We start from the raw sequence: 15,994 nt of genomic DNA, 5'->3' as shown, positions 1-15,994 counted from the left end.
AACGCAATAACATTTGCTGGGTAAAGCTTGCTAAAAAGAAACATCTAAAAATCCTCACAGTAAATCCCTGATATTTGGTCCCAAGAAACATTTTCCACAGTTCCTTGCAGAAATAGTTCCCTACTTACACCTAAGCTTATATGACATACAAAGGTAAAGAAATGGACATTTTGGTAGAGGTTGATAGATCTGCCTCATGTGCTATTACAAATCATATGTGAACTATGAGGAGCTGCTTGCTCAGAGTTGGATGATAGGATGCTTTGGTGTTCTGTTGAAAAACAGCCTTCACCCTCCAGTCCAGCACTCTCTGACCTTTGAATGTGTCCTGGGATTTGTACATTTCTTGAATGTTCATGGTGATTATGGTTTCCTAAGCGACTTGAAGCTACCACAGCTTTCATGGCAGCCTATTGAGTCAACACAACAACCGAAAAATTGTCATTCAGTACCAACCATTACAATGTAAATGGATAACAATTGATGCATATCGTGGCTATAACGTTTTGTATTTCAGAAATCAATGCTTGTGTTATAAGGATATATAAAACGTAGAAGTAACACGCACCTTCAGCTTGCGTTTGGCATTAAATTCTAGGAGTTTCTTTTGCGTACAATCCATATGGGAAAACTTGGCTGCTTTTCCAGTTACCCATGGATGCTGCAGAGCTTGAGAGACCGTCAGTCTTTTTTTGGGATCCAATACAATCAACTTCTGAACCTGTGGTACAAGGGTACTTGTAAAACCTACACATTACATTACATTTATTTATATATAAACACGCCTCTAGCAAGAGATGTTTGCACAAAACACAAATGACAATTTGATTCCATACCAAGTCCTTGGCATTGAGGGAGATTTCATCCCACCACGGAGATATGAACTCATAATCGCAGTTTAGAATCTTGCTGTACATGTACTGATCCCCTCTCGGATCAAAGAATGGCTCAAAGCCGCAGAGTCTATTAAAAGTAGATTTTTTTCCATTAGTTCAGTTAGCGATATTACTACTGCTCTGGTATGACAATATAGAGATACAATTTTTAGAAAGCTTTACATACATAATTTATTGACAGATACTATGCATGGGACATTGAAATGAATGGATTTTTCATTGTTGCTAGCCTCTTAGTGAACAAAAAAATCACATATTTTCATCCAGTATCATTTTTACAACGTTGAGTAACTTACACATAACCCTGAATGCCCTTAAAGCAAAATTGGCAATATTATCTCAAATTTATCCTAATAGCACACAATTTAAATGTACATATGTCCTCAAGATTGTAAGCTTGCGAGCAGGGCTCTCTCCACCTAATATATTGGTTTGTCTTAGTCTGTCAATTCTAGTCTTGTCATACCCCTTGAATATACTGAATGTATTGTATGAAGCATTGCGTAACTTGTTGGCGCTCTATAAATAAAACATAACAATAATAATGTTCTGCAGAAAATTTGTAGGAATAAAAGTACTTACAGAATGTATGCAATGACACCAACAGACCACAAGTCAACCTCTGGTCCATAAGGGGAACCATAAAGAATTTCAGGGGCTGAAAGTACAGTTAGTATATTTTCTAAGATCCATAAAGCTTTTTTTTTAATTTTTAAATTAACTTTATTACAGGTTAAATTAAAGGAAGTGCAACCATCACGTAGGTAAATTAGTGTGATATTACATGCAATAATGGGTATATCAACAACATTTCGATGATCATTAATCGTTAAATCGTTAACTGAGAATTAATTGACGCTATAAAAAGCAATAGCATATTGATGACTAGGTAGCCCACAGAGGTGGGTTAATCTAAAATATGTGTGGTGTGTTAGTTCTTCAACAATATGTGTATGGTATAAATAATCAAATAACTGCACGATATGCCGAATTGAAAATTATATGACCATGGGAGAGCCCTACACTCAACAGGAAGAGCTGGCACTAAAAAAGCTGGAATTAAACCTTTGGAGCATAAAATCATGTGTGTGTTTTTGTTTTTTACTTAGTAGTATTTTGACCCACTGCGACGGGTTAGGAAAGGAAGCCAAGGGTGTCAGTTGGCCATGTCAACAATTATCTTTATCCGGGTGCTTACTCAGACCTTACACACACACAGCGACTAGCGTTTCTAAGAACCCCTACAAGAAGTAGTCAGATTCCATTAAACCCAATGGGTAGTTGGCAATTAGCCCAGGCACAAAAAGTATATTTACTGGTTCGTTTCCCCTCAATGTGCGGGTATTATTTTATAACCAATACCCACCAAAGTTTAGAACAATTTTTATTGTATCCGGACACATGTGGTTGTAAGAGATACAGAAACTATAATAAATACTTTTCTGAATAAAAATACACGTTTTGGAAAAAAACAGGCCGTGGACTATTATTTAGCTTTAAACATGACAATTATTAACAAACTAATAACTTATCACCAAAATTCTTGGCCCAAACCCAAAGTGTTCAACAGCCTTATAAATAAAACAGTAAACAAAGCCAATCACCCTATCTCATTTTTTTGAAAAATCTTTTACTCATCTGCAAAAACTAATGAAAAAACCTGCTAAATAGATTCTACTATTTGTCCTGAGTTTAGAAATACCCAATGTTTTTATGTTTTTTTTGCTTTTTTCTGCACGTTATGGGGCAATAAGTACCAGCAGCGTTTTGCTATTTCAAAACCATTTCCCCCCAAAATCTGGTCATTCTGCCCCATGTGCCATTTCGGGAATCTTTGAAGCCGGCCAATGGAATTTACCCCATCAAACCATATATTTTTAAAAACTAGACACCCCAACGTATTTTAACCCTTTCCATGCACTAATTCTGCCACCAGCCTTTGTCAAACTTTTTGGTAGTAAATCTTTTTTGTATTTTTTTTCACACACGTTATACTTCAGGTATAAATTTACCGCTCCTGGTATATGTCCCTGTCAAACAACACCCCAATATGTGTTCACCAACATCTGAGCGCAGTGATACCCCACATGCATGGGTTGGTTGGGTTATTTGGGAGGTAAAAGGCCACTTTTGTGAGGTGTGTATTTTTTTGGAGCAATCACAAGGCGATCAAGGTGGGGCGGTATGCTTAGGAAGTGATTGCCGATCACATCATAAGTTGTTTTAGTGGGCTGTTGCCATTTTTTTTGTGGGGGAGGGCTTTCCTCCCCGGATCTATGGTCAGCCTCACTTGTGAGGCTTCCGTGGATGCTGCAAAGTCGCCGATCGATGCAGCTGTTACATGTTCGGGCTTTGTCGTTGTTGCATTGCACCACAAGCCTGTACACGTTAAGGGGTTGAGCTGAGTGGCCCCTTACCCCTGCCTCCTAGTTACTAATGTATGCACTAAAACACACGCGCACTGAAACATCCTCACTGCAAATAGCCCTGTCCAACTGTTCATGCTTGAAGACTTCTAGACCGGCCCGGGAAGGGGAGAGGTATTTTATAGCTCTGGGTAACTTGATGCATCTGCTAAATAGTCAAATTGGCTCTTACTTTGTGCTTCTGTTCTAGCATGAATAAATGGCGTTACGATTATATCGTAAGTTCTGGTGTCCTATCCATGTGCCCTTATATTTCTTTTTGTACATGAAATGGCTTTTCCTACAGCTCACTGATTCCGCTCAGCTGACATGCCTCTGGCGACTGGTACTTTGGTAATTTACAGGTTAACAAGACTAAGGAAATTGAGGGGCTTCAAATTCAAATAGACTGAATATGAAGACAGAGGCAGAAGTAATTTAGTGGGTAAAAAAGTATGTTAGTAATGTTAACACACACAATTAAACAGATGTAATTATCAATAATGTATTGTATGTTATTGCTACTCACCACAGTATCCTGGTGTACCACACATTGTCTTCATGGCCTCCTGGTCATCCACAATTTTGGACAATCCAAAGTCAGCTTTAACCATGAGAATAATAATTACAATGCGGTTTAAGAAGTAGACATCCTTTTGCCACATTATTTAATTCTGTGAAATGAGGGCTCCTATGTATCTGGAGTGTGTATGTATATAGATATATACAGATGCAGTGCCTGAATTGGGTACGGCACATGCATAGTTGCCAGCTTTCTTGTGAATAGGCTGCCGGTCTAGTGGTCAATACATGCACTGCAAGTTCTAGAGTGTTGGCAACTAGGCCCACCTAGGCCCCCCTGTAATTTTTTTTCCCCTACTCCCTACATTATTTGTGTCTTTTCACACTGTATAGGCGTCAGCCCACAGAAGTAGGACGCTTTTTATGTGGGCTAATGTCAATAAGGTAGTCTTGTGGAGTGGTGGGTTTTTGTGGGGGGGGGGGCGTGCATTTGCAATAATATGGCCCTGCTAAAAGTCACCTTACCCAAGTGGCTTGAATCACTGAATTCAAGCCACGTTGCATTTTAATGGTGAATGTATAATATTAAAAACTCACAGGGCATTATTTTTCGAAATCTTTTAGTTATTCAGAGCCTTTTGACCAACATGTGGATAGCAAAGGCCCTTTTAAATTCATTAAGCCACTGGACTGGGTTCTCACGTAGCCAGTGATTATGTGATGGCACACATGGGCGATCACTGTACATTACCAATTTTAAGAATGGAATCTGGACTCATGTCTGCATACAGAAGATTCTCTGGTTTCAGGTCACGATGAACCACTCCATTACTATGTAGATACTGGAAAATTATTTAAAAAATTACTTTGGCATTGATCCCAATAACAAATAATTAGCTTCTAAAATATTAGATGTTTTTCTTTTCAAGACCAGTTCTAGTCATGACTGTGTCAAAATGTCCTACGAGCCTAAAAATATCAATAATTCCTATATAACCTGATGGAAATGTATTTTTAAATGAAATTGTGTGAATAAAATGCATTATTTCTACTCCAAATGTCTTATACATTTACATATAGGTCAGAAAGTCAAATAAAGTCTTAAAGCTTGAATACTTTGTCAGGCATATAATTTGATGTACAATATCTTGTATAGTGTACATATATACTTGCATTGTATAGTATAGTGTCAATAACTTGATTGGGAGTGAAGAATTTGGTTACTATGGGCAAAAAGTAAATGTAGTAATATACTATGTTACTTATGTTGTTGTAGACTCACAGTGACTGCTTCAAGAACCTGCTGTACAACAAGGGCAGCATCCTGCTCACTGTAATATCCACGCTCCACTATCCTGAAGACATAGACAGGAAATCTGATCACGCAATACAATTAAAGAGCCACTTGAAGTCAAATATACATTGTCATCATTTCACAGCTAAACGCATCGTTAAAATTAGTGAGGGTTATGTGTAAAAGTAATTTTGGTGCAAAAGTCTAAAAGCTGTCTTTATCCATAGCAACTGATGGAATTGTCCAATCAGTTGTAACATTCTATTGATTGCTATACAGATAACAGCACTTTTCAACCAATACACCAGGATCATTTCTCCTACCCAGCATTACTGAATGGCAAAACCATTCTCAGAATTTTAATCCCAAGATTTTTCCTTATTCAGAATTTTTCAGGCATGTCTTGTACCATAAAAGCAGATGTTGATAGGCTGTTGGCATAGTACAAAGCTTATGTGCTGTTTTTATGTGTTCAAACCGTTAAAAAGAAACAATCAAAAAACACATATGTTGAGGTTTATTTGCTTAACACAATAGTGAATTCAATTAATAAGTGGAATAGAACAATCTATCTACAGTGGTCACCAGCACTTTTATTGGTCAGACAGTTGGACTATAGTTATGAGCATTCCTGGGAACTTTGGGGCACAACCCACTCCCCACCAACAATAGTGTGTGTCCCGCGACGTCAGTGGGATCGTCCACTGATGTTGGTGGGACGGCCCACAACAAGGACCACCCACCGACATCAGCAGGACCTCCAACCCACAACCCACAAGTTTACGAGTGGAGTCACTTGAAGAGGTTGGGTCTGGAAGAATCATTATTGTGCTTTAACTTGCCAAATTAACACTGGTACAATTTTATTATGTGTTCTGCAACATCCATCACCCCATTAAAGTACAAGTTCTGAAAAAAATGTGTTCATTTCCAAATTTGTCAGTATATTTTAGTGCAAGAAACATTTTTATATAAGGTAGTAAGGTCCTCAAAAGGAAGCTATCTCCCAGGCATGCAATCTTAGCACAAGAAGGTGACATTGAAATAACAAGAAAAAAAATGGCAACACCAAAGAATGAATAGACATTAGATGGATTGTTTGGGCCTTAAAACTTATATCAGATTCGAGCATTTCAATGAGAAGTTCATGTTTTTTGTCATAATAGGAATCTGTGACACTGTTGCTTTATCAAAAAACTTCTTAATAAAAACTGTGGGGGGGGCAAGAAAAATTATTTGTAAATGGTGGCCAGTTTGCATGCCTACTTGTACAGATACTTCTTAGATGTGGGTAAACACTCATCCGTATTCTAAAAATGGCAAAAAATGCTACTTTATGCCATAGGCATAGTTCGACAAAGCTTCCTAAATACTAGCATTAAATATTACTTTGGTTTGGCTCTATGTTTAGGGTGAATAGACAAACCCATTTTTATAGGAACACTTATAGATGAGGCATTGCAGTAATGCAGCATTGCAGTATATATTTTTCCATAAACATCCCAAGTCAATGGGTGCTCTGTCAATGCTACATCTACGACATGCTAATATAAATTCATAATTGTGTCACAAAGAAATAAACTTCCCCTTTTCATTAGAGATATAATTTTTTCCTGTCTTTATGCGCCGTCATAAAATTCTTATATGTATCAGGATCCGGCACATGTCTTTACTGAGTGACTCAGGCTATCTGATGTCTGGAGTTGGCAGCACAGCTGGCATTATGATTTAATGTCTTGAAAGTGATTGGTTATTTACCTGTCAAATAATTCCCCTCCTGTCACTAGTTCAAGAATTAATGCAATCTTCGATGGTGTCTCAAATATATCCTTCAGCTTAATCTAAAACAGATATACAGAATGACATAGTTAAATGGCATTCAGTGTCTGAAGACACTGTCCTTGAAAGCATTGAGAGTTGTCTCCAAGTTTTTTTATTTTATTTTTTTTTAACTTAAAATAGGAACTGCATTTCATTAAATGACTATTGATTTTAACAAAAGTTGTGCCAGATAATCATGACTATCGCGGACACTCTGACGGTCTGCACTATCATTTGCAGGGAGAAGTCACATGCTGTTAGCTTTATGTTCACAATATAAGTTGTTGGTGTTCTAGTGGCCATAAAAAAGCCCGCACTATCACACCCACCACTGGTCTAATCACACATGATTACTGAGTTGAGATTTTCGTGAAGAACCAAATGATTGTGTTACAGGTATAATTGGGTATATTTGTTCTCTTTATAAAATAACTAGTTGGCTTTATATGGGCTTTACGGGCAATGGGGTTTCCTCACTAAAGTGGAATTTTGCAAGTCAGTTTTCTGGAGTGCTTCAGTGCCAGCTCATTGCATTTACTATGCATTATAAGGCAACCCCAATGAGTTTGTCATTCAATTAGATATTTGTAGGCCTTGAGTATTGTGTGGTTACATCTCTGAGGTGTTCCTAGTCTTGTCTATTTGTTGGTGATCCTTAATTAAGTAGACAAGTCTCTTCCTAATGAGAGCGTTAGTTTTTTCTATTTTGATATGTGGGGTGAAAATATATGTGTAATGGCTGCTAGTACTTGTGATCCCGTACACTCCAGTTGACCTTAAAAATGAGTGATATCTTAGCTTTCCTGTTATTTTTAATAAGTAGTTATGAGGTTTTATTTATCAAGCTCAGACATACACATAAAAAGTGGTTGGTAATCAGCTAGCTACTGTTGGCTGTTTGGTTCCTTTAGTTTAGTAACCTAAGGTGGGCACACCTGCAAAATGATGGGAAATGGCAGCACCTCAAACCTATGGAAACATCTTCAAATCGGCATCTGCAATCTAATTATAAGTATAACTAATACTATAAACTAAAGTAGGTGAAATAATGCTACTTGATCTATTTTAATGCATTCTTACTTACGATGTTTGGATGTGATAGACGAAGTAATACTCCAATTTCCGTTCTTACAATTTTCTTGTCAATCTAAATGCAATAAAATGGCATATTTGTTTCTTGCAATTATATATCCTGGATAATGAGATTGTTAAAAAAAAGTGTTTAATTATTAATAATGATATTCTGAATTGTATGCCCCAAGGCTGCTTCACTAGGAAAAGGTAGCATGGGAACTCTGGTCCCATCCAGGTATCGCTGCCCTGAAGCTTCCTATCAGCAATTGGGACTTCACATTAGCAGTCTGATAACTACAGATGCCAGTAACTTTATTATTAACTACTCTTACATTCAATGTTAATTGAATATGTCAATTTAATATTACAGGACATCTGAGTTGGTGTGGTGTTGGTAATAAGCAAGAAATGGGTGGTAGTAGCCCTGGAGGAAGGCAGGGCAGGATGAGTGACACCTCACCTGCCTTACCCCAAAAGACAAAGTGGGGCAGCAGTGACTCTTTTCGCCTCTCTAGGCCAGTTTGGGAAGATCAGAGGATTCCCCCCAACCAGGCCATGCTCCCCACTGCTTACAAAAGTAGGCCCAGTGATGAAGACAGTCCCATAGAACTGTGACTGTCGGGAGGTATGCAGTAGAAGCATTTCCAAAGTGTCTGTACATAAGACATTTGGTTGATATGAGATGTAACAGAAAAAAGTAGTTGGAGACTTTGCAATGTATACACTTGTGTTGTAAGTTTCCTTATGAAATGGATGTGTAAATGATTATGCCAATTTAGATTTTATGAATAAATGTCTTTTAAAATCCACTATGGCACACAGGTGTTAACATCTTCCAATATCGAGACGATTCTAGATTGTAAGCTTGTTATGTTATATACTACTTGTTATGTCCTGCTTACCTATTGTACAGATCTGTGGAATATGATGGCGCTACACTAAACATAATAGCTTGTTTATAGCTGGAGGAGTAACTGCTGCCTCACCTGATGTAATCTAACATACAGATCTAGGGAAAAGAGGTAGCTGTGGAGCAATCAACAAGAGCATCCCATTTGTTGCTATCGTGATTGTCCCCATTTTACCACTTAATTCTTTCCGTTTTCGTTGTGTATAATACTCACAGTTTTTTTTATTATTTTGGCCGCGTATGGCTTTTGTGTTCCTTTTTCTTCACATTTAAAAACTGCAGATGTGGCCCCCCTGTAAAAAAAAAAAAGGGTAAAACACGAAGTGCCAGCCCTCCCCTGATTTGCGATGTCAATGAGTACAGGTGAAGAAGTATGGTCTTTACATGCATTGTGCATCCATATGTGCACGACAAGTTTCACTACTGACGTACAGCCTTATTTGCAAAGCTGAATTTCTGTGCAAATGCAAGTTGACAATGATGACTCACGGCACCAACTTTCCATATTGGATTTCATATACTTTGTATTTTAGGTTTTGTACTATCCTGGCAGTTACCTGAATGTTACAGCTACCACATACCTTTTATGTTTTATTTTGTGTGACTATGTATATGTGTGTCTCTTCCTTACTATCAAAATTAAAATAGTAGCTCATAGATTTCAGCCTGGCTCGTAAATTTTACATATATATATATATGTATCCACTGTTCCGATAAGTGCTCTTTTAAAAGGGACAGACAGTATTTTCCTGAAGATAATGAGTTATCCAGTTCAGCCGCGCAATGATTTATTTTAAGGATTTATTGGTTAAAGATTTAGTGGCAGATGTGCAGGAAATCCCCAGAGGTTTGGCAGGCATGCTAACTGATCTCCCTTGAGCATTTTTTTCTGAAATACCACGTACTTTCCATAATGAATGTACACTTCTAAGAACAAATAGCCCTCTGGCACAGAAAAAGGTATATAACGATTTTATATTTGTGATATTAGTAGTCGTTTAACCCGTCAACCGTAATAGTCATTTGTAATGATGGACACCACAAAAATGTATTTTAAACAAATATTTTTGGTCATATTTCACGCCACCTAAACATCCAACTGTGGTGAGTCTCTCATACAAGAAGAGCTAAGTTAGCCATCCATAAAGCATGGTTACAAAGGTAGACTAAACCTACAGGGAAACTAACTGGCTTTCACGAACGTATTAGGTGACACACCTTACCCATGAGGGATCACTCAGATGCCATTTCGTGCATGTTTTCTTGTTGATACTGAGTTATTTTCTAATTATAATTAGAAATGTGTTGCGTGTTACCTTCCAAGCTCCTGACCCAGTATGTAGAAATTTTCCAAGTTGGTCTCACGACGAGAGCCATCAATCCAGTACGGGTCTTCTGGTTCGTATGTTGGCATTTCTCTCATTTATTAAGCTGCTGTATAATGAAGGCAAGCGATTCAGTGTTCCCGAAGCGTTCTACAAAACATCTGGATTGCAGAAAAAAAAGTGATTTATTTTAGGAAATGACATTATGTACATTTTTGTTTTAACTCTGAAACTTAATTAAAGTGAATCCATTTCTATGCTTTATAAAGCTCACAGTTCTCTGCATAACCCAGCATTTATAGCACAGATATAAATATATAGCATAGGAGCTCTTTTCCTAGAAACTATTGCCTTATACCTCCACGTCATCCTCTCCCCACATAAAGCCTATTGTGTTGTATCATCCGTATTATTTTTCACGATGTGTTTTTGAATTTGGTGTGTTTTGGTAAAATGAGCTATATTTTGCGACTGCATGACACTTACTTGCTATTACTTAATAGTAGGCTTCAATGATGTAATCTCCTTCTGTGTTATACTGGATGAAGAGCCGCTATTATTTCTTCCCGGCTCCTGCGTGTCACCAAGCATTCAGAACCTGAAGGCAGTTAATATCTTCTCAATGCTATGTTCAGCCACAAGAAATCCAAAGGCAACATAAATCCCCTTTATTCTTAATTCATCGAAAATAAAACCGAAAGGGGATGGCGCAGGGACACCGGTTCAATTCATGTCAGTGCTGTCAATAATCAGTCATGTTGATGGCACTGATTCCCCCAGAGATGCTATCATTTTCATCACACACCAAAGAGCTTCTACATATGAACATATCTCCAGCTCAACACACCCTAGCTGCTCCTCCTATTGCCATAACAATTAAATGATCTCTAAATGAGTTTTGGTGCGCCACCTGGTGTCTATAAGTGGAAATGCTTGTCTATCACACAGCAATGATGCTTTATTCATTTTGTCCATGACCTTGCGTAAAGAGCACTACCGATGCAACTATTTCACAAATAGGACAGTCACCTACAGAGGACAGGGGCTAAGAAGGCTGAAGCCCAATGTGTTTATTACTGAAAGCACCATGTGAACTTAACCGCGTATCTAATTGATAATGTATAATAAAGGGCAATTTCAAAATAATATTATATCATTCCAGTAAAATAAAAAATACAAAGCTCTAATTGAAATCTTTTTGGTTTTAGCAATGGTACATTATGTCATAAAATACAAAATGAGCAGAACGCAGATAAACTATATGTAGCTGTATGAACCTAAAAAATGATTATTGCAAAAAAAATAATACCTTTACTAAGGACAAGCTTTCGAGGCTATAAACCTCCCTTTGTCAAGTCAAAAGCAACTTGAACCACAGACACCAAAGTGCCTTATTGCTTTTGACTTGACAAACAGAGTTTATAGACTCGAAAGCTTAAAATTGAGTGTTAGTCCAATAAACGGGTATTATAATGCACTAATCTTTTTTTTTTTTTTTTAAATTACACATACCAAAAAAACATATACAAACATTTATACATCACAAAAATAAAGGTCCGTATATCCCCATAATATCTTTTCATTTCCAATTTCTATATGTCATACGAACAAAAACAAAAAACAATACAGTCATGCCTCTTTTCTCGGTTTTGTTTATTTTCCTTTCTCTTATATTTATTCCCTCTACTTTTTCTCTTTTTTCTTTCGCCTCCCTTTTTCCTTCATACTTCCTATCTAAATCTATCTCTAGGTATAGACTTTCTGACATCGCTCCCATCTTGTATGAGTCATTTCGTTTTTCAATTTTTCCATTTCTAATTGGAATTTTATCTGCCTGTATAATATTTCCCGAATTTGGTACCTCTTGAACTTTCCACTTTCTAGCTAAACAAACTTTTGATGCCATAAATGAGGCCAATCTAAGGTTACATTTCTAAATTTATTTCTAAATTTTCGATTAAATCATAGACCATATTCCAAAAGATAGTGGTTTCCCTCTATTATGTCCAATCTATGCCAGTGACATTATACTATATTGTCAGGCTCATCATATCAAAGCCCTTACTTTATGTTGGAGTCCAAAAAGCAGGAGTGTAAGAACGCACACAGTGATAGACACACACTTCACAAATGAGACAAAAGCTGAATGTTTGAATATAGGTATATTAAACAAAGCAGATACATCTCACCATAAGTAGCAGAGTAGGAAATTATGGCACGCATTACACTTGACACTGACGGGGAGGATTAATCTCATTAAAATGATTAGCTTTCCTAAACTTCTTTACACCATACAATCCTTACCCCTTTTAATCAAATCCACTGATCTCAAATTTTTGGATAAACAATTTAACCTCTTCCTCTGGAAGGGAAAGAAACCTAGGATTGGCTTATATAAACCTAAACACACACCACAGTCCTTGGGTTTTAATTTCCCGGATATTAAGCAATATAACATAGCTGCTCTTTCACGGCACGCAATTGATTGGTTGTCACTGTCCCACAAATTTACAGACACCTCTCTTGAGAGTCAATTATGCACCCCGCATATGTTAACTGTCTTATTACATACGCCATACCTTTTGTTACCGGAAACTGTTAGGGAAAATCCTTTATTATACTCCACGATTAGAGCTTGGAAATCTCTTCGTACCCTCCTCAAACTCAATTGGCAATACACTTCTCACTTACCGCTTGTTCACAACCCAGCCTTCCAGGAGGGCCGCTCTTCACTTCCATTCACCATGTGGCACGCCATGGGTCTCACATCAATTTCTCATCTCCTTGATGAGTCTAACCAACGCATTCTTACACTAAGTCAATGTCGAGACAAATTTCCTAACCTACAGATTCCTTGGTTTGCATACCTGCAGCTTCAAAGTTATGTTGGTTCGGTCACTGCTCATTTCACCCGCCATGACTGGCACAACCTCCTTGACAGACACATTTACGAACACAGAGGACACACACCTTCCATCAGTTTCTTATATAAGTTTATTCGATCTTCATGTGACTCGACTGACAGGATTGGTGGACTGGACAGATGGACAAAATACATACCGACTGTTACCAGAGATGACATATGTAAAGCTACCGTTACCGCCTCCTCTGTTCTGCCAGTGGCGACGTATAAGGAAATGGCTTATAAAATAACTCATGATGTATATTTCTCTCCTGAGCGTCTCCATAAACTGGGTTTGCGGCCAACCTCTAATTGTCCTAAATGCAATGCTGAAAATGCACACTCCTTTCACTGCTTCTGGCAATGCCCTTTAATTCAAATTTTCTGGTCCCAAGTACATACTTTTGTTTTGAACCACAAGATTGTATCGTTTCCGCTATCTCCTGAGGTGGCGATGTTTGGTATGGTTGGTCCTACTGGTCGTTCTTCTAAAAAACTCACACATATTGTTACTGCTGTGGCCCGTAAATGTATACTTCACCACTGGATCCGACCTCAACCACCCACTCTCACTCTTTTCCAAGACAAATTGTTTTACCTATTTCGGATGGATTGGGTAGAAGCCACGCTGACAAAAGAAAAATCCACCAGTAAATTTTTTGACACTTGGGGCACATTCATTTCCACGTTGAAAACAGACACACAATTGTTGATCCAATCTGCTTTTCAACATACCTCGTGGTACAGTCTCCAACTTTTTCAAGGCAGAACTCCAATTGCACCTGCATAGGTTCTGTTGTTGTGCACAATATGGTGCTTAATAATGGGCAATCCCCCCCCCTTTTTTTTTTTTTTTTTTACCACCACGCAGGATGCGCCGAGGGTTTATTTGTTCTTGTTTGTTATGTTCTGTTTCATTTCACACTACATTTATACACGTTCACGTCTATGGATACATAGTGTCATATTTACCTCACGACGAGAACCTCTGTATCTACCCATATGGCTGACACACACATTACCATTTCACCTCCTCTTTGTGGACCTCTACTTGATACCATGTCATTTTCCTCAAATGATGAGGACTACTCATGCTTTTCGTTCTTTTTGCTACATATCCACAACTTATACACATTCTTATTTATATTTATTATACGACATTCTTGTTGTGTTTGCTCTGTAACCCTTCACACGTACTGTGTGAAGATATTTGTCATTTGAAATTTACCATAGATCTGGCACTGCATTTTGTAATCCCCCCCTTCTTTCTTTCAGTATCCTTATCGTGACAAACCAAAGAAAACATAAAAAAGACAAAAACTTTAAATAAAAAGTAGCAGAGTAGGAAGCAAATCAACTATACAGACTGCTGGGGAGTATGAAGGTAGAATAGTACAGGTAAGAATCCAAAAGCTAAAGGTCACTACTCTATTCTAATACTACTTGATCTCTCTGCAGCTTTCGATACTGTTGATCACCACCTTCTTCTTGACTCACTTGCTTCTATGGGCATTCGAGATACAGCTCTCTCCTGGATCTCCTCATTTCTGTCTAACCGTTCCTTCTCTGTCAACTTCTCAGGCAACACATCATCGCCCCTTCCACTTTCGGTTGGTGTCCCCCAAGGTTCAGTCCTTGGCCCTCTGCTGTTCTCTCTTTATACTTCCTCTCTTGGCAAAATAATCAACTCATTTGGCCTCCAGGATCATCTATATGCAGATGTTACCCAAATCTACCTATCTTCTCCTGATCTCTCTCCATCTCTCATGTCCCGGATCACCAGCTGCTTGTCTGCTATTCCTTCATGGATGTCACAACACTACCTGAAACTTAATCTTTCTAAAACGGAACTCATTATCTTCCCTCCCTCCATCTCCACTCCACTACCTGAATTCTCTATCACCAATAACAACACAACTATCTCTCCTACTAACCAGGCCCGATGCCTTGGAGTCATCCTTGACTCAAACCTCTCCTTCATCCCTCACATTCAGTCCCTCGCCAGATCCTGCTGCTTGCACCTAAAAAACATCTCTCGTATACGCCCATTCCTCACCCAAGAATCCACAAAAACCCTGGTTCATTCACTTATCATTTCCCGTCTTTACTACTGCAACACTCTTCTGGTTGGCATTCCACTGTCTCGACTCTCTCCTCTACAGTCTATCCTAAATGCCGCTGCTAGGCTCATCTTCCTTGCACGTCGCTCCTCTTCTGCTTCCCCCCTCTGTGAATCCCTCCACTGGCTCCCGATTACCTTTAGAATTAAATTTAAGATCCTGGTACTGACATATAAGGCCATCCATAATACCGCTCCTCCGTACATTTCTGACCTCATTAGCAAATACTCTCCTACTCGATCCCTACGTTCCTCCCATGGGCTAAGGCTCTCCACCTCACTCGTCACCTCTTCCTTTTCCCGTCTACAAGATTTCACTCGAGCTGCCCCATATCTCTGGAATCTGCTCCCAAGGAACCTTCAGCATTCACCCTCCCTCCCGACATTCAAGAAACATCTAAAAACCCACTTCTTCAGAGAAGCATACCATCTTAGCTGCTAGAACATCCTTGTCATTGATACAACCCCACAATACCTCTCACCCTTTCTCTATGCCTTATGTTTATCACCCCATTTTCCCTCTAAATTGTAAGCTTGCGAGCAGGGCTCTCTCCACCAAATGTATCGGTTTGTCTTAGTCTGTCAATTCTTGTCTTGTCATATCCCTTGAATTTATGTATTGTATTAAGCGCTGCGTAAACTGTTGGCGCTATATAAATAAAAGATAATAATAATAATAATAATAAAAGGGGTTTGGGACAGGTAGCAAACAAAAAGGTAACAGGC

General features: G+C 38.4%; 1 protein-coding gene across 1 annotated transcript; it reads right to left on the bottom strand.

The window, feature by feature from the left end:
• Positions 1–10,980, bottom strand: LOC128492362 (calcium/calmodulin-dependent protein kinase type IV-like). The gene is made up of 12 exons (XM_053464892.1): positions 10,734–10,980; positions 10,239–10,408; positions 9,137–9,215; positions 8,023–8,085; positions 6,876–6,958; positions 5,106–5,178; positions 4,575–4,665; positions 3,831–3,905; positions 1,479–1,554; positions 837–963; positions 569–721; positions 1–410 (listed from the first exon to the last, which is right to left on the bottom strand). Exons 2-12 carry the CDS (start codon positions 10,343–10,345, stop codon positions 195–197), a joined length of 1,143 nt encoding a protein of 380 aa, XP_053320867.1. The 5' UTR covers positions 10,346–10,408; positions 10,734–10,980; the 3' UTR covers positions 1–194.
• Positions 10,981–15,994: the final 5,014 nt, after the last annotated feature.

The sequence above is a fragment of the Spea bombifrons genome, chromosome 1 (genome assembly GCF_027358695.1).
Source record: "Spea bombifrons isolate aSpeBom1 chromosome 1, aSpeBom1.2.pri, whole genome shotgun sequence".
Taxonomy (NCBI): domain Eukaryota; kingdom Metazoa; phylum Chordata; class Amphibia; order Anura; family Pelobatidae; genus Spea; species Spea bombifrons.
Note: the sequence above shows the minus strand (reverse complement) of the source record. Positions and strands in the feature narration are given on the sequence as shown.